Source organism: Pterocles gutturalis, unplaced genomic scaffold, assembly GCF_000699245.1.
Source record: "Pterocles gutturalis isolate BGI_N339 unplaced genomic scaffold, ASM69924v1 scaffold33102, whole genome shotgun sequence".
NCBI classification, from domain to species: Eukaryota; Metazoa; Chordata; class Aves; order Pterocliformes; family Pteroclidae; genus Pterocles; species Pterocles gutturalis.
Window position 1 is genome coordinate 27388 of NW_010108886.1, and position 22087 is coordinate 49474.

At 43.9% G+C, this 22087-nt stretch overlaps 1 protein-coding gene across 1 annotated transcript in view; it reads right to left on the reverse strand.

Moving 5' to 3' along the window:
• LOC104461265 (protein tweety homolog 3-like) overlaps positions 1-15485 on the reverse strand; it is a gene marked incomplete at its 5' end in the record, with an annotated part of 32139 nt that extends 16654 nt beyond the window's left edge. The window contains 7 exon segments of the mRNA XM_010072790.1: positions 3163-3238; positions 3583-3655; positions 6206-6301; positions 7108-7328; positions 7963-8074; positions 15333-15407; positions 15409-15485. Of these exon segments, the coding sequence (XP_010071092.1) occupies positions 3163-3238; positions 3583-3655; positions 6206-6301; positions 7108-7328; positions 7963-8074; positions 15333-15407; positions 15409-15485 (730 nt within the window).
• Between the last annotated feature and the right edge of the window lie 6602 nt (positions 15486-22087).

The window sequence follows — 22087 nt, forward strand, 5'->3', positions numbered from 1 at the left end:
AAAACTCAATGCTGCTCAATGCCGACACCAGCTCAGCAGGATTCTCGGGAGGGCTCCTCTGGGCAAACTCTGTTCTGTAGTGCCCACGGAGCCCAAGTAAAAACCATGCAACCACCACATGCCCAACATGAGGTTTGGCCCTGATCTTACTTCTAGAGAAGTCAGGGAGGTGGTGGTGGTGTCAGTCCTCCAGTTCATTCAGCTCTGGGCTTCTGAGAGTGAATGAGAGGCCAATTAGAAGGTTGTGCACAACAAGAACGCTTGCTGCTTATATCCGAGCAGCTCAGTCTCAGCATCCAGCCTGACCAGCTTGGCTGGACTGGAGGTGAAAGGCTCCATTATCCATCCCCTGAGGTTTACAGTTCCTTCAGATGAAGCAAGTAGCTGTTCGCTATGCATATTTTTAGCAGGAGAATCTGGAGAAAGCTCTTCCTGTTGTTTAGACAGATTGTGCCTTTTTTTATTTAATTTTATGCAATAAGTCATCTGATAACAACAGATTATCAATGAAAAAGAATGAGACTAGAAGATGGCCTCCCGCTTTGAAAATAAACATCTTGGCTGCACCAAGTCTTTTTACGAGCAGCAGGAGTCGATTATACAGCCACTGTTCAACTCCATTGGCTTTATCTCAATTAATGAATTCTGTGTGAGTTAGGCACATATTATCAGCCTCTTCTGCAAAATGATTTAAGTCTCTCCTTCTCCAGGAAATCTGCATTAAGGCTCTTTGCTCCCATTCCTCCTCCTTTTTTAAATGCAGCCCATCTTATCTACAAAACAAGTACATCTCCTCTCCAGCTAAAAACATGACAACAATAATAATACACTTAATCAGATTATTCTCAGCTCCATTAATTCTATTTAGATTTGCAAACAGCAATTAATACACAAATAGAAATATTAACATACTAGTTGCCCAGTATTCACCACAGTTATTTTTCTGTGAAAACGACTATAACCACCACCACCAAAAAAGCACTGCAAATATGCAAACCTAGATGACTCAGTCCTACTCTGCAATGCCAGAGCATAGGGCTGGCATATAAATATTACATTTAAAAACAACTAAAATTAGTGATATAAGAGAAAAATTGGCCCAGCATTACAAAGCTTCTTTAGATTACTTGTTGGTTCTTATAACCTTAAAAACAGATGGCAGCACCTAACTGATCATACTATACCCCAGCACTGATCAGAAGCAGACACCTAGGCAAGACTGAAAACATGAGTGCCCTCTCAGCCCAACTTCAGCTCAAGTGATTCCCAAGGGAAATGCGATTCCTGCATACACGGTAACTCCCAAAGGATTGTCTGCCACAGACTACCCAAGCCCCTCCACCCACTCACACCTTCTCTTAGTCATCTCTTTTCTGAACTGAAAAATGCATGGTTGGATAGGTTCTGGTGAAACTAGCTGGAGCAAACAAAGTGTTTCTCCCTCACCTGTCTATACCGCTGTTAATCTCAGAGAGCACCACGCACAGAGCAGAGGCAGCAAACCAGAGTGTGAAGAGTCCATGCACTAGAACTGGGAAACTTCAAACAGGGCATCTTCCTCCGAGAGGACAGTATCGGTGCTGGCTCCCAGCTGCCTGCCCTGGGCTCCTCAAGCTCATTCCTCTTGTATAAATCTACCGATCACAAAGCAGTTGCTACAATTTACAGCTAAGCATATTAAGGGATACGAACACTTATTTCAGATTTTTGAAGATATTTCTAAAGAGCCATTATTGGAATTAAAGTCTCATGGAATAGTTCCACACTGCAGTCCTTGTGTCGTGATTTTCCTTCCTGCTCAGGTGCATAGGACAGTCCTGACACTGGGGACCACGAGCTATTTCTACAGCTTCCTGATCATAAACTATGACACAGCAGTGAAAATCCACATGGGAAGGCAGAACATTGAATCACGTCCCAACCAGCTGTCTAGTGCGACAGCAGGCTCAGAAGTTAGACTGATTTCCTTCTGAAAAAAGGAAAAGGCACTCACAGAGGCTCAACGGCTGCCTATGACAGCAGGGAGCTGACACACCAGCAGCCCACGGAAGGGGCCACCCTTCCAACTCAAGCCTGTGACAACACCTGCTCTTCCTCCTCTTCAGCATTTCGCTTAGACCCATTCACTGTTATTTACGGAGCCTTAACAACTGTTCTAGCTGGCGGTGCTGCCAGCACAGAGCCTGATTTCACCCAGGGGAGCTGACTGTCCCTGCTGGGGGAAGCAGGAGGAGGGACAGGAATGTCAGTCCTGCACTCACCATTAACCTCTACATGAATGATACTGATTAAAGAAAAACTGCAAGAGTCAAGCAGACAAGGACAAGTGACACGCAGAGAAGTAGCACAAAGGGGCACTTCTTCAGTTTCCCAGGGTCAATGTAGTTGTTACCAAACATGCTCCTGAACTGATCTGGGTTACCAAATTATTACAGGCACAACTGGCATTAGCATCAGATATTTCCCCTTGGCCTCACTGACCCGTTTGCCTCCTTGAACAACTAGGAGACTAGTGTGGTACCTGAAGCCACATCTTTGCCGCTTTCACAGCCAAGAGAGGATTGTCATCTTGTGCAGTGTTAGACACTCATTCTCTTCCCTTATTGCATTTCTTTGGTTTTGCTCTTTGTAGAGAGCTGCCTGGCTCTATCTCCTGCTTCCCAGGAAATCAATATATAAGGCATTACAAAAATAAGCTGTAGGGTGGTAATACCAACCTGTACATACTCTTTTATACTACATTCTGCCTCCAGACATAAACATTTCTTATTGCTTGCAATCTTTGCATCCTCAGCCATAGCTATATACCCAATTCCTTATCAGTCACTTGCACAGGAAGCAGCAGCATTGGGCTAAGCACATGGCTATACGTTAGATTTTCTGTACACAGGGCAAAGATTCTCTGATTCCAGTAAATAAGAACCAAGAAAAACAGATGGCTCCTTTTGCAAACCAGTGTCACTGCTTAGTTGGGTTTTATCACACACAGAACTATATAGAGGAACTACCATGGGGAGAGAGAGTAGAAAACTTAACTTTGTTACCTAAGCAGCAAACTCAGCTCTGAAAAATATCTTTCCTTTTTAACACTAATGGTATCTCTACTGTCAGGTGACAGCTGAAGCCACAGTACCCGGTGTCAAAGCCAGTCCCAGCACTTACCAGCACTAAGCACTGCATTTTCTTCAACTACTTTGGAGACATAAGCATCAGGGTTAATACAGAAGTCACTGGAGCCCTAGACAGATAAAAGACAAAAGGGAAAGGGAATATCAAAGAACACCAGCATAAACGAGCAGTTGAGCCAGGTTAACATCAGGGAACCCTCAACTATAGGGGCGTTTCAGATGCTGAAGTCTGTCATCATCATTCCCATTGTTTCACACAACTGCAGCAGCACTGGAGCACCAGCTAACACCACACCATGGAGGAAGCAGGAGCTCTGTACTTTTCATAGATGCAAATTGCTAGGACAGCTACTTAGAATGAGATGCACTATGGAACAGGCACAGTGTAAAATTAATCTTGTGCCTGATAAACCTGCAGCAAAGGGCAAACAGGACTTGGATCAGAGCCACTTACCACAGCGACAGCCAACTCCAGACCCAAGGATCCCCAGCTGACAATCAGGGCAAACACCCCAAGCAAGCACACCCTGTGGGAGAGAGACAGATGGCAGATGGAGCAGCTCTGATTTCAAGCAGATCCTTTCACAAGATGTATTATTTGGAGTCCAAAGCTATAACCAAACCCAAGAAATCATCAACCACTGTATCTTCAGATATATCATCCAATTTTACATGTCATAGACAGCAGTAACCAGAGAAATTTATGTCCAGTTTTCGGTTCCCACATTACCTGGCCCTGGGGCTGCATGGGAAGGAAAAATAGGGTGGCAGCAAAGTTTTATCCTGCACTTCTAGCAGGGAAACCAAACACACCAAGACACAAGGGTAGCTGTAGGGAAGGCAGATTGGCAGATGGATGACTACAATCCCATCACTTCCACTATCCCCACGTTGGGCTTTACTTTCCAAGTCCAAAGATATTCAAAGGAAAATATCCCATATAAAAAAAACCCCTAAAAATGTAGCGATACAAAATTGGACAAACCCATCATGTTTCTAGAATAAATGAGTTTAAGTGTAAGCACTGCACAGCTACAGACAGTGGGAGGGAACACTCAGCCTGTGCTAGGACACCTGACTTGGGTTCCAAGCTGCGTGCATCCGAACAGCACCTGAACATCCCACACAGCCCCCGGAGAGACAGTCACCTGCAGGCAAACAGCTCAGAGCAACAATTTCTGTGCCTACCGCTGCCATCTGAGTCCATCTCTGCACGGATTTAAAAGTTTTGTTCTGACAGCTGGACCTCATTACGGAGAGAAATAGTAGGAGGTGTCTGCTATCAAGCAGACAAGGCAGAAGGATGACAGAGCAGTCGTCTGGGTGATGCTCAGCTAGCATACACCAGTGGAAAAGGCTTTTGAACTTCCCCAACCAGCACATTAACTCTTCACCTTTGCTGTCAGCAGGAGTGCCAGAGATATTTAGGTCGAAGTGCTCCTCAGCTCCCTCAGGTATGGGGATGCAGACTAATAAGCAGTGTCATTTTAAGTATCCCTGTCTTCACAGTAAAGGGACACCAGCTTGTTCTCACAGGGATGCTTTCTCCTCCAGACTGAAACACAATTAGGTTCCACCCCACCCACCCCGAGAAAAACAAAACAAAAACCTGTTCATAACCAAGACAGTCTTTATTCAAGCCCCGTGCAAGCATCTCTGTGAGGAAGGGACATGCCTCTTTTCTGCTACATTTGTCTCATTGAAGACTAGAGCTTTAAAAAAACAAATCTATGGGCCTACATTAAAAAAAACCAAACAAACAAACAACTATCCCTCAGTCTACCAGCTTATTTTAATTCTGAATAATCCCCATTCTGTGAATGGATCTGTGGTTCATCTTGCAGAAGTAATGGAGCTTCACATGGCTGACCTCTGTGCAGCACTCTGGAATAAGATGGCTAAAGACTTTATTATGCTTTTTCCAAATGGATACAAAAATTACCAGCTGTGGATCAGGAAGGTTCTGTGGTTTTATGACACAAGGACAACACGGCTTGGTGCCTCCAGCTGTGCATGGTAATCAGTTCAATAAGGTGCATTTGCTGTTTCACTTTAAATGAAGATGACTGGGTCAGTAACTGATTGCTCGGCTAAAAGATCTAAAACTGGCATTTCACCATCTTGCTTGGCTGTGATACACTTGCTTCTTTATGCCATGTGCTCCCTTTGGGGAATGCCTGAATACAAACTTCTGGCTAACAGGGAATGAGATTCTAATTTAAACCCTGGGTTTACCATCTGTGTGTACACTTGGACTTTTTGTCTATATAACCTGCCAGGTATTAAGTCATCTGGCAAATAATAAATCTGAATATGCATTCCAATTATTAATGGCATCACCACGTACCAGGATAAACTCTTGGCCATGTCGGTTGTCAAACTGTCACTGTGTTTATTATACCGGTATCTTTGCCAAATATGCCAAGATAAACCAAACTACAGGATAGGGAAAGGAATATTTTTTCTTGCAATGGGGCCATGGCAGCATTTGCAGTGCTTTTTAGAAATAGATATGCATTAATATTGCGGTACCAAGGCAACAAGACTCCTCCTCATAACTGTACAAACCATTGCTTGTTCTCAGTTTAACATCTCTTCAGGTGTGACAGACAAAGGTAAACAAAAGCAGATCGTGACACAAAAGCATGTTACCAGGCTGTGTAGACACATGTAACACTTATCATCCATTAACAAATGCCTTCGCAACCGCAGAGAATTAAAGGGAGATGTTTAAAGACAGCAAGTTTAAGGGAGGATGTTCATATTACTATCTCCCAAGCAGAGGCTACCAATGCTACCCAGCAGAAAGCAGGCTGCCCAGATGAGTTCCTCAGCTGATGTGAAAGCCACGGACACCAGTACCATTGCATTGGACAGGGCAAGAGCCTTCCTGTGAACATTTCTCATTTGTAGCCCTAATCCTATCCTACAAAGTCTCTCTACATTAAGAGGCAAATTTAAGATGTTCAGTCTCAGAAGTCCTTGATGGCAACTGACAACAGCCTAGATGTTTAAACTAGCACGTATTTGCATTCAGCTGGCCTTCCTTTGCACTGTGCCTGGGTCGGAGGACTTACCCCATAAGAATGGCCCTGGAGTTTCTAATGAGCCCAAAGAGCACCAGCAAACAAATCAGGACGTTGAACAGGAGCAGGCCCAGGTATCCCAGCCACCTGCAGCAAACAAAACCATAGTCTGCAAAGGAAAACTCGCGTATAAAAGTCAGAGAACAACACACTAGCATGACTCATGGGAAAAACGTAGCCCTTCTTTTCTAAGTAAAAAGCCACCACTAATGATTCGTCTCCAGAGAGCTCTAGATATTTGCTGTGTCTGGAGTCAAGGCAGGTAAAAACATTTACACAACACGGCCAGCATACACAGTTTTTGAGAAATGAAACAGCTAATCTTGTTCTAATGTGACATTATATGCAACAGGACACCACCAGGTGAAGAAGAGGCATTGCAGCTGCTTGAACTACCTAGACATTTGTCAGAAAATGCTTCAGTTATTTATTTCACATGGGTGGATAGAGAGATTTTTTTGGGGGAATACAGTTGATGCAATATTTTATTCAATATGTTTAACAAAAAGGAATGTTAGGGTGTGGTGTTAACTTACAGAACTAGTGCCATTTTCTACTCTATTTAGTTAATGTGTCATACAACCACAATGCACTTATTAGGACACAACATTAGCCATCTCTATGGATACTTTTTTCCCCCCAATGTCACAACACAAGATACAGATTGTGTACATTGAGAATAAATTTCCCTTCAACTGGTAGTAAACATAGTTAAAAGAAAAGTTGTTGTAATGCATTTTGATTTAAACTGAATGCTGTAAGAAATGAATCATCTGGGTGGGCCAACAGCACTCACAGTAATATACACAGCCTTTGGCTCAGCTACCCAGACCACACACACCATTGGTGCAAAACAGGCAAAACCAGATGCTACACCACAGCATGCTACACACCTGTACCAGTCATAGAGGTCAATCTGAATTGCCAGCTCCTCCAGAGACAGCTCTTCATTCTTCCAGAAGGGGATCTCAGTTGTTTGCCTGACCAGATCGTCCAAGAGACCTTGCAGTTTCTGGACAACATGCAGGTAGTCTGTCTGCTTTGTGAACATCTCCTCCAGGACGAGCAAGTTTGGTTCCACTGTTTGGTTCAGGGCCACTGCAGTATCTAGTACCTATAGTATGGGAAAGGAAAAAAAAAAAAAAAAAAGAGAAAAGTAATTAAAGGACAGGAAGTCAAGGAAGTAAAAGAGGATTCATTCTTACTAGCAAGTCATGGAGAGCTTCCAGACTACCAGTCCTCTATCTTAAGAGGCTCAGACTGCTTACCCTTCAAAAGCAACTTATAAGTATCTATAAAGTAGATTGTTTGTAAGTAGTCCAGAGATGGCATCTCAGCTGAGCCTTTAACACGTACACATTTTGCAGCCATCAGGGTTGCAGAATGATACCATGAAATTAGAGGTAGCACAGGAACTACTGATTGTACTAAAATTATACATTTTACTAAGAGACTTGTCTGCTTTGGCCTGCCTCCTCTTTCAGGCGTGGAAGAGAGCTGATCAGAAACTGTTTTTAAACCTAGCAGAGAGAAGACTTCATTTAACAAGCTGTGCTTCCTTCGATATTTTTAGAAGAGCTGAAGAAAGCACCACTCCATTAATGGAAATTTTAGCACATCTCTAAGCCCAAAGACTAACAAAAAGGAAGAAGAGATACAGGCACAGCCAGATTCAAGACAAGAGGTGCTGAGCGAGCCTGCTCATTCCCACACTCCCCATTTGCTGGCATGTCTCCCCTAGCTCTTACCCGGTCTTGGACACCCGCCACAGTGCGGTTTGCATGGCGTAGCGAGTACGTCAGCCGGTGGATGCCGTCACTGGTCTCTCCATTCCCATAGAACCCAACAGCAATTCCAGCGCTGGAGGGAAAGAAGGCAAGAAAGAGTAGAGTTAAAGATGAAAGGCAAGCTATAACAACGCACAGCTTACCTCAGCTTCACCCTGTGTAGTCACATCAGCACTTCCCATGGCAAAGGAAGCCGTGTGTCTCCACAAAGGGTAGCTGGGGTAGTCATGCTCCTCAGCAAACACACAAAAAAAAATCACCTAAAAACATTCACCTGTGTTTTCCACACAGCCACCCATTCTCTATATAACATCCATATGATGAACTGCAGAACACCATCCCTTCTCAAGACATACATTTCATTTATGGTACAATAATGAAATCTGTTAGAGATCTCTTAGAGAGTTCAGACCTAGGCACAGGCAAACAGGAATCCAGCCAGCCAAGCAGCTCTCCAGTGGCTCCTGCAAGGGGAGTGGGTGCTACCACTGCCATGCCAGGAGATGCACTCCTCCTCTGGGCACGAAATATAGATTGTTTCATCACATTTTTAAAAGCAGGACGCAAAGAGCTTGCGTTGACTACCTACCCATGGTAGTGGTTCCTCTAGCCGTGTTTCCCATGCCCTCTTCTCTGCACTGTGAAATATCTATGAACATCATCTATCTTGATTTATCTTCCCATTAGAAGCATTTGTGTCACACAGATTTAGAGTACTGGGAAGGAAGGCTTAATAACTTACTGGGACAAAAGGCTTATTTATTTTTAAAGCAAGGGAATTTCAAGCTCGCAGACACAATTCAACTCCAGCTGCTTAGCAAATTACCACCTATCAGCTGATTTGCCATAACTGTCCACACATATCAGTCTGCCCCAATTATGAAGTAAACCACATTAGCTTAAGCCTCACTTAAGGGAGGAAGATCCTATAAACGAGTTGTAACCAGGAGATTATCTCACCCAAGTCAATGATATCTGCTCTATTAAGACATTGCTACAGGAACTCACATAACTAAACTCAGGGCAAACAAACATTACCAAAACACAAATTCCCTATTCCTGTGTCATATTTACCTTCAGAGCACCCAGGATCTTTTCTGGGAAGGTTCTCAAGACACCAAAGTTGTGTCTGTGTAGTTTGGAAAGGAAGGTGGTGGTGGTTTTGGTGTAAATCTAAAGTTATTCAGGATTAAACACTTAGTTTCTTCAAACTTTGTGCTTGGGTTACAGCACTGCCCTCACAGAGTTGGTTTGAAGGAGAAATAAAAAGAGAAAGGAAACAAGTCAAAAAACAGCTTTCGGAACAAGTAAGCCTAGTGCCTTTGTTTAACAGGAACGGTCACTAAAGGACATTAGGCATTTGTCATCACCATCACCACCCGGCTGGGAGATGAACCCAAGCAGGCGGACAAGAGTGGGCTTTGTCTAGGTAACAGACCCTCTCACAGGTTTGCTCTGACACACACACACCCATCCGCAGTCCAAACAACCGTTCCTGCTTTCACACCTTTCCTGCACAAAGACAGCATCCATTCCTCCCTTCCTGGGCTCATCCACTTCAGAAAGAGTGAGCAGAACGATATAATTCACTTGGTTGCATTTCTACTTTCTCCTCATACATACAAGAAATGGAAGCAAAAAATCACACACTGGAAGCAGATTCACTATGAAAATCTGTGTCAGCCTCCAATTTATAGATCTCCATAAATTACAGAGAGCTTGGCTCATAAAAGCCTCAGCTGAAGCGTCTTCCAGGGACAGCCGGCAGCCTGCATCACACACAGAGAGGCACCAGGTATGTAACACTTAATATTTAGTGTTAATACAAGAAATCAGCCTCTTTCTTCATGAACACCATTCCTCAAACATTTTCCTAATGCAAACGGTGTTGATAACTAAAGAGAGAAAAGCCCTCTGCATTCCTCCCTGGTTGCAGCTATTATCAGAGCTTGATAACACATGCCTAGGATGCGTGGGGGCGGAAGGGACAAAAAAGACACACACCCCCCTCCCTGTGAACTAGAAAGATTACAGATCCAGAGCTATGCCCAGGATAAGGCAACTCAGCATCCCATCGTGGCAATTACAAACCTGTGGCTTGAATTTCCCCTTGTCTTATCAGAGCAAACATTCAGACAGACCCTTTCACTCTCCTGAGCAGGATTAAAACTTTAACAGTTGTTTCTATTATAGACACTAAATAAATTCCAGAACATTCTTGACATTGAATATGCAGATCTGACCCCTTTAACTGGTGAGTGATTTTTATCCAGCCTGTTACAGCTACTAGAAGCTCATTCTTTCAGCAAAGGCTTGGCAAGTGCCCAAAACCTGCTCCTTGGCTCTTGGTATTCCCAGCACAGTAGCATTGTCTTGGTGGAAGACTCAAACTCTGAAGTAGCAGCAGTTATAAAGATGCAGGACAACTGTACATCAGCCAGTTTACTCAAAAGTACTATTTCTTTATGAAGTCCTAGCAATTATGGACAAGTGACTTTAAACTGATTGCCCTTTCCAAAGCAGAACCACACCAGCAGCCATCCTCGTAGGCTTCCTATCCAGCCCTGTACAAACCACCGCTTCAGCCGCCCTCAACCCTCTAGGCACAGTCCTACTCCTGAAAGAAAACACTAGAGCAACAGAAATTGGGATAAAAGCCATTTAATTCAAGTAGCAAATTCCTCTAGACATGCATATCACATATTCACTGGAAACTACACATAAAGCATTAATTATCCCATTACTGCCCAGCAAAAGCCCACTCTGCATTCACGCCCTGTGCAAGCAAGAGGCACTTACACAGCCATTCTTCTCCTAGGAGCAAGCTGTACAGTTTTGTGGCAGTTCTCCTTTCTGTCGCGCTAGAGAAGGAAGAAAACCATCCTCAAAGCCCAGAAGCCCAGGCTGGGGGCAGCTGCCCGGATCCACGCTGTAAGTGAGGAGGGACAGAACTGAAGGGCAGGCAGCAAGGGAACGGCCGGTGGGGAAGGAGAGAACCACTGCTATTTAGTTTTCTGTTTGCATTTGGCTTCATCTAAACCCAACAGTTGTTTGAAACCCCTGCCTACACACACTGGTATAAGTTGCTATTTTTTAAAGCAGATTTAAGGATTTGCACTAGTTTTTAACTACCTTTTATTCGATTAAAGGGAAATGGAGGGACTCCTTCTATTTAAGCTCATTCTTTTAAAGTAAAAATAGATCAACTCTTCTTAACCCAACAGCATAAGTCCTTGAGGTCAGCACAAACCACATGTCTTCTTACACAAACCCTGGGAGGCTCAGCAGCCTGAGATACAGCAGATCCATCTCCCAGTACAGGATGACAAAATCCTTGCCCAATGGGGAAGCCTGCATTTCTGTCACGCAGCGTGGATACAAGAACAGCATTCCTGAATGACACAGCTTTTTTCCACCCTAGCACCCTCTGGAAGATACTTCAACACATTTTCAATGGTTCTATATAAGAGTCATCTCCACTTCTGCTATTCTTGCTTCTGTCACACTCCCCTCCCTAGTGCACACACCTCTCCTCCTGAATCCACACCATCCCATCCTCAATTCCCCCTCCTAAACCTACCTTTCTCAGTCTCCTGTCCCTTACACTACACCCACTTCTCCTCTACCTTCCTTCTCACTCAGACTTTTTTGAATAAAAACCTTAAAAAAAAATAAAAATAAATCAATCTACCAAGCATTAACAGGCCACTTAAAAAGTTGCTCCTGCTGTTCAATATTGCATTTTAAAAGCTACTTGGCTACTCAGTCATTTTGGTAAATTTTAGGTAACCCACTTATGTTAAGGCAAGAAAACAGTGCACTCCTGAGCTTAACACTCTCATCACCAGTGCACACCCCCAGAAACATACTAGAGAGAGACAGCACACTATAACCAGCTCATCAAAGAGTTATGTGACGTGAGACAGAAGAGCCACATGCCATGATTTCTATGTATTCCCACGGATACAACAGTATGATTTGAATTACTGCAAGTTGTGTATACACAGTTCAGTATCACTTTTCAGCAAGACTTGAGAAATTCAAGTCTGGAGAAGAGCCTTCCTGTTGTTTGTTTGCAAGAGTCACATGGGCTTAAGATGTCCCCTAATAAAGAACCAGAAAAGAAAAATCAAGTGTAATTACAAATTAGCTTGCAACGCAACCGGCAAAAAACCATTTGCTGGATTATGTAAGGTACACCTGAACAGCAGAGCGTCAATCTGATACAGAGCGCGTACACACGCCTTCTGGCGGAGAGATCCTCCCGTTGTAATACCCACACACAGACAGTGGAAACCTCTCTGGGTACCCAGCCACCACTCTGAAAAGATGAACACTAGCCATTCACATCACATCCTTAGAAATGAATAATCTAACTACACCAAGTCATCTTTAATTACAGGAACTTCATAAGGAGAGCCCTTTTTAGACTTCATGTTCTCAGGAGGAATGTTAATTTGTCTGTATAATTACCACCTTGCACTTTCGCACCAAGGGAAAGTGCTATTACTGGCACTTGAGAAAACAAGTTTTCACCATCTATTTCTGCCCATTTTTTTTCAGGTATCTTCTCCATGAGGCTTCCTACCCACCTTTGGAGCCGAGCTCCCTCTGGGAGAGTTAGGGTCACCTAACTGGTGGATGAGATGATTTATAAGTCAACTCCCCATATGCAGAAACTGATCAAAATTAGCAAGGACTAGAAATGAACTACGTATTCAAAGAATAACTCAGGCAAATCCTTCCTGCAGCTTTGTGGCTAGAGCAACTGGGAAGACTCAGAGATCCATGTTGTTGGAGAGCTCCTGTTAACCAGTTGTGCCTTCCTGCTGGCTCAGTATTTCCTGATGAGCAACAGGGAGAATGCTAAGTCATTAGGAAACAGTGATCCACAGCACTCTGTGTGATTCACGGTACAAACAGCCCTCTGGGATTAAGTACTACCTAGATAAGCACGAACTAGGCACAGCTGGACTTAACCAGAGTTAACTAGTTCTCAGCTAGGAAGACAATAGTCTGCTTCACGGTACTCAGACAGACCAGACCAGCTGCTGTTTGGAATCTCTAGCTGCTCCACCATCCAAGCTACTTCTCTCCCCTCGTATACAGTGCTACAAACTGCCTCCCGGATCAGCCTGCTGTCAGACAGACATTCAGAATCGCCTTATTCCCCATCAATCTGAAACGTAACAGCATCTGCCAGTCTGGCACTTCCGCTATGTGCGACGCGCAGCTAGGATAGGATATATCCAGGGAACTAATCTTTAACTGTTGGTGTCTAACTGGGACTTCCTGCTAGCACAGATTAGATTCCTCGCTTGTCAGAAGCTGTATCTGCATTCCCAGCCAGACGCTGAACACAGCATGCCACGAAGCAGGGGTTTGAGTGCAGTGTTGCGTCCAGCTGCTCTACGAGGGACAGAAAACTGACCTTGGCTTTGCAGGAGAGCAGCAGCACTTGGACAGCACCTGCACGCACCACGGATGGTACCAACCTGCTCAAGCACATCGACTTCAGAGTGGAAATTACACACCACAAATGAGAACCAATGGTTCAGATTTTGAGGAAGCCTAAATAGTTTTTCAGCTTGTGGACTTGACTGTGAGACACAACAACTTTAGCAGAATTTATATGCTGACCTTCCAACTTTAAATTATTGCATGCACACTCTGGGAGACATGCTCCTTCTCACCCTTTCTACAATTAAAAACAAACACAACTATCACACTCTGCAGCAGCTGTCTTGGACACATATGCTGCATAACGATAGCTAACAAGAGCCTGTAGCAGCAGCACAACTATAAATAGTATTAGCTAGAGCTTCTGTAAGAAAGGGTTAGGACCACAGCACTTTCAGTGGATTGGAATGGATGCAGCTGAAGCTCTTGAGATCACTAAAAAGAAAGGTGAATGAGGTGGAGATTTCTTCTTTGCAAGCTGTTCTCTAGTTTGTCCTTCCATTCCAGGCATCTACTTGCAGTGAGCAATGCATGGTTGAGCTCCCTGCAAAGACAGCAGGATTTGTTAGTGCACCAGCTCTCCTCCTCAACACTGAGCCCCTGCCTCTGCAGGCAAATCCATCCCCAGATGCTAAACTCACAACGTAATGTCTGCTCTGCAGTGTCGTTCCAGTACTTCAGGGGTTTTCTATTCTCTTAAGTATGTGCCTCAAAAGAGCAAATACACAGATGCATTAGCAGCACAATCTAGCCCTTGAACAGCTAAGCCTGGCCTTCAAGGAACACACCTCTGAAAAGATCACGTACCAGATCCACCACCAAGCTAATATAAAAAGCAAACCATGAGACACTGCAAAATACAATTGTCTCACTACCTCCTTCCTGAACAGGCAACTGCTCCCAGACCTGCCAGCCCTGCAGAGGGGCAACGAAGACCACCAGGAGCCTTGGGAAGAGTAGATGATGCTTGGAATTGGTAAGAAACACAGTGCTCAACCTCAGGGCACACGTCCATAGAGCTCAGAGTAACCATTCTGCCCAAGTCAAAACAAACTAAGCCTAAGGCTCCTTCCAGAAGTTTGCAAACGTGTTCCTGCTTTCAGATGCCCCACCATTAACTTTCTAGGAAATGGGATCCTCATCTGCATTGACTAAAAAGACCCCAGCAAACAAACAAAAAAACCCACTAGAAACCAAACAAAAATATAAATTATTTCCTTTTAACCTCTTCTGCCCATGTTCACTACTGATTATTTAATTTATCTGGTTTTTCAGCAACCCTTCTTTTCACCCTCATCTCCAAAAGCTTCCATTGCTCAGTCATAACGCGAAGCACTGCTGACACCAGCACCATTACAAGCAACCCTTGGAGATGGCACAATAGTGCAGATAATGAAATGCAGCAGCATCTTACACAGGCTGCAAAATTTGAATGTCCACTCCAAAGACCAATAGTTCCAAATTCTAAAGAATAACCTCTTTCTTACTACTCTCCCACATAGTCATTCTTTTTGGACACCAGATTTTAAGAAATCTCCATCTAGACCTGATAAATATTTCAGTTGTACCCGTCCTATTTAAGCAACAAGCTCCTGAGGACACAGTGTCCTTGATGTACCACTTGCGAAATATCAAAGAGCAGAACATTAGCTATTCCTTTGCACATTGCTCAAACCATTAGGCAGTTCAGCAAGTGACAGAAAGGAAGAAAATACATTACAGATACTTAAAACATACATATTCCAATTGGAAAGAGGGATTACCGCCAACATTGACTAACTACAGACATAGCACACCAAGCATGAAAATGCACGTACAGGACACACCACCCCATGTAACAGGGAAAGGTCCCTTTCAGGCATCAACCGTACCTGCACACCAGGGTTGCAATGATGACACACCATGCCGTACAGCAGCAGTCAGCATTTAGATGTTCTTCGCTCTTCAAAAAACGAGTAGAACAAGAGAAAGAGCAGGTCCAGAGCGAGGCAGGAAAGAGCGATGCCACCCAACAGCAACAGGGCCTGCGGAAAACAGAGACGGGCGTCACATCAGACCACGGCACAGCCATAGCAAGGGATGGGAATCAGGGCCCAGATAACCAAGGGCTCTGCAATAAGACAGCACTGAAGGCATACCTTGGAAACAAGTTGGTTTGTGGTTTTCTGTTTGTTTTTAAAATATAAACAAGAGATTTTTAGCCCCACTTTCTAGCCTCTCTGCGTTCCACTCGATGAAACCATGTTCTGTGCCTAAGCAGTAAATAGCCGAGCCATTTTGTCTGTCCCAGTCTGCAAACAGCCTGAGTGAATCAGAGAGGGCTTCCTCTCTACTCCTGATCAGCGGTCAATTTAAAGAAAAAAAAAAAGTTCAGCCAGCTGCCTCTATCTGTACAGTTCTTTAATCTTAATGAATAAATATGCAAGTCTTATTCATTACAAATCCAAATGCATGAGTGGGTTTGAAAGGGGGTGGAATTTATTATACAGGCGTGAGATTGATTTTTTAAAAAATAATCCCCATGCAATGCTTCTGTTCAAGGTAGACCTAGAATAAATGCTAACCCCCTCCATATACCATACACATACATAGGTACAACAAACGCGGATGCTACAGACACACTGGCTTGAAGCCAGCACAAGAGGAGTTATTGTGCTATACCTATTTGTAGTCAGATGTTCCTGGGAGGAAAGGGAAGCAATAAGTGTTTAACTCCATTCCTATTTCTTTTTGTTCAGCAAATCCTGGCCAAAACCCAAAAATGCAAAGCAACTTTGTTAAATAAAATTTTTTTTAAAAAAATTCATTCTAACATCAAATCCAACCATGCTTTCCCATGTGAATGAATGACGTATTTTACCCACAAGCTTTTCTGGATAAATCCTTGGTAGTGGAGACAAATGCCAACTTATTCGAAGTGTCCTAAATACCTGGAAAGGGCCTAAGTCACCTACTTACATTCCCAATATCAGGAAGACAGACACAGATCTGTATCTGCAAGCCTAAAACAAAAGGTTTGGGGTTTTGTGTTTTGTTTTTAAATTAGTATCTCTTTTCCTCTCCATGCAGAAATTCTTTAAAGAGCATTTATATGCTTCCTCCTGATTGAAACAATAACTTCCTCCTGGTCAAAGAAACGAAACAAAGAGTGCTGTGATTAAAGTAAGATTCTCAACAAAACTGGTGACTGTTTCTAACACAGTTTGGTAGTAACTTGCTCTTCGCAGGCTTTTCTTCCCCTTCTTTCCCCCCAGCCTGCTCTGTAGGTACTCCCTGCTGAGTTATTATCCTGGCAAACTACACCAGCCACACAACGTACTTTCCAGCCAAGCAAACGTCAGTGTGTACGGGCCGTAGGGCCCATCGCCATACACAACAAGACTCACGCAAGTCCAACCCAACTGCTGCATCACAGACACTCCACGTAGCGTGTGCTGTTCGCTTTCCCAGCCTCGAGAAACCCACTCAAAGCCCAACAAGCGCACTGGGATGGGGGGAGCTCACAGGTGCTGCTTTCCCAAACTAAACAGCAGAAACTCGGTCCCACTGTAGCAAAAGAAGTTTTCAGATTTTTAAATGAAGAAGAGCGGGGGTGGAAGGGAAAAAGCCCTGTCCCCCTTTCCCATGATTACACCAGATGGTGTGTGCGCTGTTTGAGTTCCTGAGCAGAAAGGGGCCTTCGAGAGGGAAGCTGCATTCGGAGCCCCACGTTCTCCCACTTCTGAAGGCTTGCCATGTACGAGCACTCAATACTAATTTAACTAACACATTTGGCGTACCAAAGCTCCTCGGGGATATTCTTTATTTTTTAAACACGTCAGGCTGCTGTAATGCAAAGCTTTCCTGCACTGCTTGCCTGCACTTCTTTCTTCACACCCTCAACCTTCCTGCAGATGCTAAAAGGCATTACTGCTAGAAAGACCAACCCAGCTGAAAACATCCTCCCGGCAACTCTTTATCAGCAAAAAATTCACACTGCAGCTCCAGATGCAGGGGAATAACCCCATTAAAAGAGAGAAAAATACTAAAAAGAGAAAAAAATAATTAAAGACTGCCACGCAGCAAGCAACCTGAAGTTCTCGATGGTTAATATACGCTTTAATTTACGCATCTGTCCAAAAGGACTTGGCTGGCCAGTACACCACGATCTGCATTTCATTTTCCAGAGAATATTTGTTTTCCATTAATGGATATGTGCCATGACAACAAGTGAAATCATCCAGCAGAGCAGTTATTAATCTGACTGATGAGTCAGTTTAGGACCCAGAGACTGGCTGGCAGTGAAAGCCTGGTTGCAACCAAAGATATGCCTCTGCCTGCTTGTCAGGATTAAATGACAGTATTTAAAAAAGGGGGGTTGAGGCTGGATAAACCCTCACACACTCTATCCTGCCACAGTAAATCTGGGACTCGGTTATCCAAGGCCACATTATCCCAAGTAAATGTAAAATTATGCACTGGGCCTTTTGCCACAAAAGAGCATCAATTCGTCTTCGAACATTTGCTGAGCTATCAGAACCTTTATAGCAAATGATGCATGAACTGCCCTTACAGGAAAATGGAGACAACTTGGAGGAGCAACATTTTACCACTGTGCTGACACTAATGGCAGAAGTGGAGACAGAGCAGTCCCTGAAAATGAGCGTAAATCCAGCCAGACTGGCAGGAGATGAAGCACTTTCAAAATAAAAGTTAATAGCAGTACAAAGGGAAGGAACCACGAGCAGCACTACTAGCTTGGAAAAGGCACCGTGAAACCTGAATACACTCGGTCTTGTGCAGGGACGGCGCTCACAGCCTGCTGCAGTGTTCACAGCCTTTCCCAGCTTCAGCATGGTTGCCAGGATTCCTGGTATTTACTCTCTGAATGGGAGTAAAAAGCCAAGAAAAGGGGCACCAAACATCTAAGTGCCCATGCACAGAGAGGCACCAGCACAATAAGAAATGCAGGGCACAGCAAAAGCATCCCCTGCAAAAATACCTGTGGCTGGTTAGCTCTTTCACATGGTGTAAGGGTACCCATAGGCGCTGATACTATAACTAAGGATGTGTACGTAAGACCATCCTTCAGTAGAGCACAGTCCTTGGTCTCCAAGACCGTGCCTTACGTACTGTGGATTGATTCAACCAACACACTTGTCCACCAGATGAAGAGTTTCCATACACAGACAGCTGGCTTCAGCTCTCAGACCACAAGTTCCAAACTGCAATCCGTATCACTACTTACCTGAAGGTATTCTGGTCACCATGGTCCTGGACAGGCAATGTTAGCTCCTGAAACTACACTTAAGGGATGTACACTCTGTCCCATCCTCCCTCAGCGGGAAGTGCCGCCGCAGAAGGAACTGCTATTGCAGTCACAAACGTAGTCACGAAGGGGAAGAGCAATCTACACAACATGAGGAAGGGGATACATGAGATACATTTGAGTATATTTCCTTAGAGAGGAAAGCCTAAGGCACTGTAACACAGGAGGTAAATGTTGGACTGCATTCACACTAAGCGCCAAGGTTCAGCCCTGCTTTAAGCGCTGTTTGTTTGTCACCCGACCATACAGAGGAGTGATGGCTTAGGGACACCTCACACCACCACCTCCCCACTGCCATGAAGGTTACTGGGCACAGGACAACAGGCTTAGAAAGTTAATTGTGAATACACACAAGCTCAAAATAATCCACCTGTTTACGTAGAAGTTTTACCAATCTCAACCTATCCAGCTTCCACATAGCACATTCTTTAGACCTTAACTGTAGTAACAGCAGCACGGAGTACTGAGCAGCTCTTCACATGGAATAGATCATCGCTGTTTCCAGATAGCTCTGCTATTTTACTACTGGTCAGAAAGTCCACTAAAACCTCATGAAGAAACTTGACAGCAAAGCTGAAGCTTTCAGATGGTTCCTGAAAAGCATGTGGTTTTGCTTTTAATCTTCTTCTTCCAATAATTTTAAAATTATTTCATCTTCAAACTTCATAACTGCAACCCACAGGACAAAATAGCTACAGCTTTTAAGCATCTCAACAACACAGCTGTCCTAATCATTGCCAGATTGAGAACTGTTTATAGCTTTACCTTAACATAAGCTTTCGCCAAAGGAAAGCTTTCCACTGAATCTGCAACTAATGTTCCTTCTGGATTTCCATGCAGCAACTTGAGATTGTGATAACAAAACAGAGAGAAGAGGTTAAAGGAGTGTGGGAAGAGAAAAACGTTCACCCAGAAGAACAAATGAAGCAAACTGGGCTGCTGCCAAAGGAGCACTCATCTCTATTTATTCCATGAAGGACGGAAGTCTTCTTAGCAAGAAAAGAAACTGCTGTGGGATAGTGTCATGCCTATACTACTTCCTACACTTTTTTTTTTTTCCCCAGACTTCAGGACATCTCTAAGAAGTCTACGTACTCAGAGAAGTAACTATGTCCTACCAACCTGATTTTTTTTTGTAATGCTGGCAACATGAGGAGCACACTCTGACCCCCTCATCAACTTATTTTGAAGATGCTGTGTGTTCAGAGACTCTATTTTCATGTGTGGAAAATGCTGTACGTGGTGTTTGTCGAGATCCTGAAGCACCTCAGGATGTCATTCACCCCGCAGCCCCTACAGAAGGATGCAGGCTTTGGGAGGGAACACAGCCATCCGCGTATTGGCAAATGTGATGTGGTGTGGGGGGAGGATGTGGAAACCACTGCGGATCTCAGCACTAAACCATCCCTATCTTCTCTGCCCCGGGGACAGGCCTTCCCAGGCCAATTACTGTGCCAATTACACAGCAGAAGAGCAAGGCTGGGCAGGAAAAGTGCTCTGGAAGAGCCTTTTCCCACAGTACCGAGATGCATTCTCCTGCGAGAGGGATCCCTCAGCAGCATGGAGGAGCACCATGGAAACAGAGGACAGGTTCCACTGTCTCATCTCCTTATACAGACATCTCTCAGAGAAAGCATACTGTAAGGGAGTGCAGTAGATTTTTTTATTTATATATATATATTTAGGGCAAGTCCACACTGGAGCAAGCAATATAGGCCAACACTTTGCCTTTAGCTTTTTTTGACTATTGGCTTTCCTTTCTGGAAAAGAGAAAATGCCAAGGATTATGTCATTCTTTTTTTTTTTTTTTAAATCATCTCAAGACAACACACCAGACACTAGAATAAAACAGATCTACAGTTGAAACACCTCCTAGCTTGACTAGATAGCTGAAATCTATTTAACCAAGTTGGTTAAATAAACAGGTCAGCTTCCTCAGTGCTGAGAAGCTAACTACACAGGCAAAGGCATTGCACAGTTAATTGGTGTTAGGGCTGTGAACTAAAACCACTCCAATTACAAATGAGCATTCACACAGGGGTTTAATGTAGTTTAACTAGAATGGCCTTAATTCAGTGTAGTTTAATTCACTTTAGTGTATTTAAAGTAGTTTAACTAATCTGCTTTGAATTTAGTCCTCCAGTTAATTCAGATTAATTTCTCAAGTGCCCTTGTGCAGGCAACAATTGAGAACAAGGCTAGGTTGATTAAAGATTCATCATTTCCTCCATACTAACATTCTGACCTCTTATTTCATAATTAAAGACTTTCAACACTGCCTTTATATTTGGTCCAATTCACAGAAGCCACCAGTCCAGAGGCTGAGAGACACAACCTTGCTAATACTTGGTTTATTGAAGTTATCAACACGCAACACAATCAGCGCCAGAGCTTTGAGAGTCGTGGTCAAGCAACACAGAGCGCAGCTACGTCTGCACATCTCACCTTCCACAGGTTACACAGGGGCAGGTGCTAGAATTCATCAGAGCATCTCATATCACAAACCAAAAAGATATGGAAAGCACTGAGTACAAAGGATTTGTGTAACAATTGGATTGGATTTTTTTTTTTTCTGCCCATGAATGCAGATCTAAGCTGTGCTAATCAGCAGTGAACACTGGAGTCCTATTGGGTTGAAGTCAAATAACAATCCATTTATTCCCATAGCTGTTACCAACTCAGCAATCTCCATCTTACACAGCAAGAAACATTCCCAGAGGAAAGGGGGTCCTCTAAATTGGGTATTCTTATTCCTAGTTTCTCCATAATGCTGGCTGAAAGCCTCTATGCACTCCAGCGATGAAAAGAATGAGAAACTCTCACCAAATTCAGTTTCCACTGACAGGTCCCCACAGACTCTATCTTTATTAAATGAGGCTTAGCTCAGAACTGGCAGCTTGTCAAACGAGCATTCTCACTGAAAAGGCGGATTTCCTTTCTGGGGATTCTGCAGATTCCCTTGCAGGGCTCTAAAAAAACCACCACAGATGCATCGGTGTTCATGCAGGTCTTTGTCCCAAATCCCCGACCAGCAAAATGAGTAAGAAATCCCCTTCGGAACAGGCCTTCAGCTTTATAAGTTTACTACTTCCTAGTACTCCCAGTTGGACAAAGTTAAAACAATTAGTTATCTTTGCTTAAAGGCAAGCAGCAGATAAATATTTGGAATATTGAGGTGAAGGGCACCGAAAGGATAGCTGGCAGAATCCAGAGGGTGTCCCACACCACTCGCGTCCCCGCTCAGCTTGCCCCAGCTCACCCATGGCAGATCTGCACAATTTCACCAGACATTCCTTTCCCACAACAGATTAGTTCACG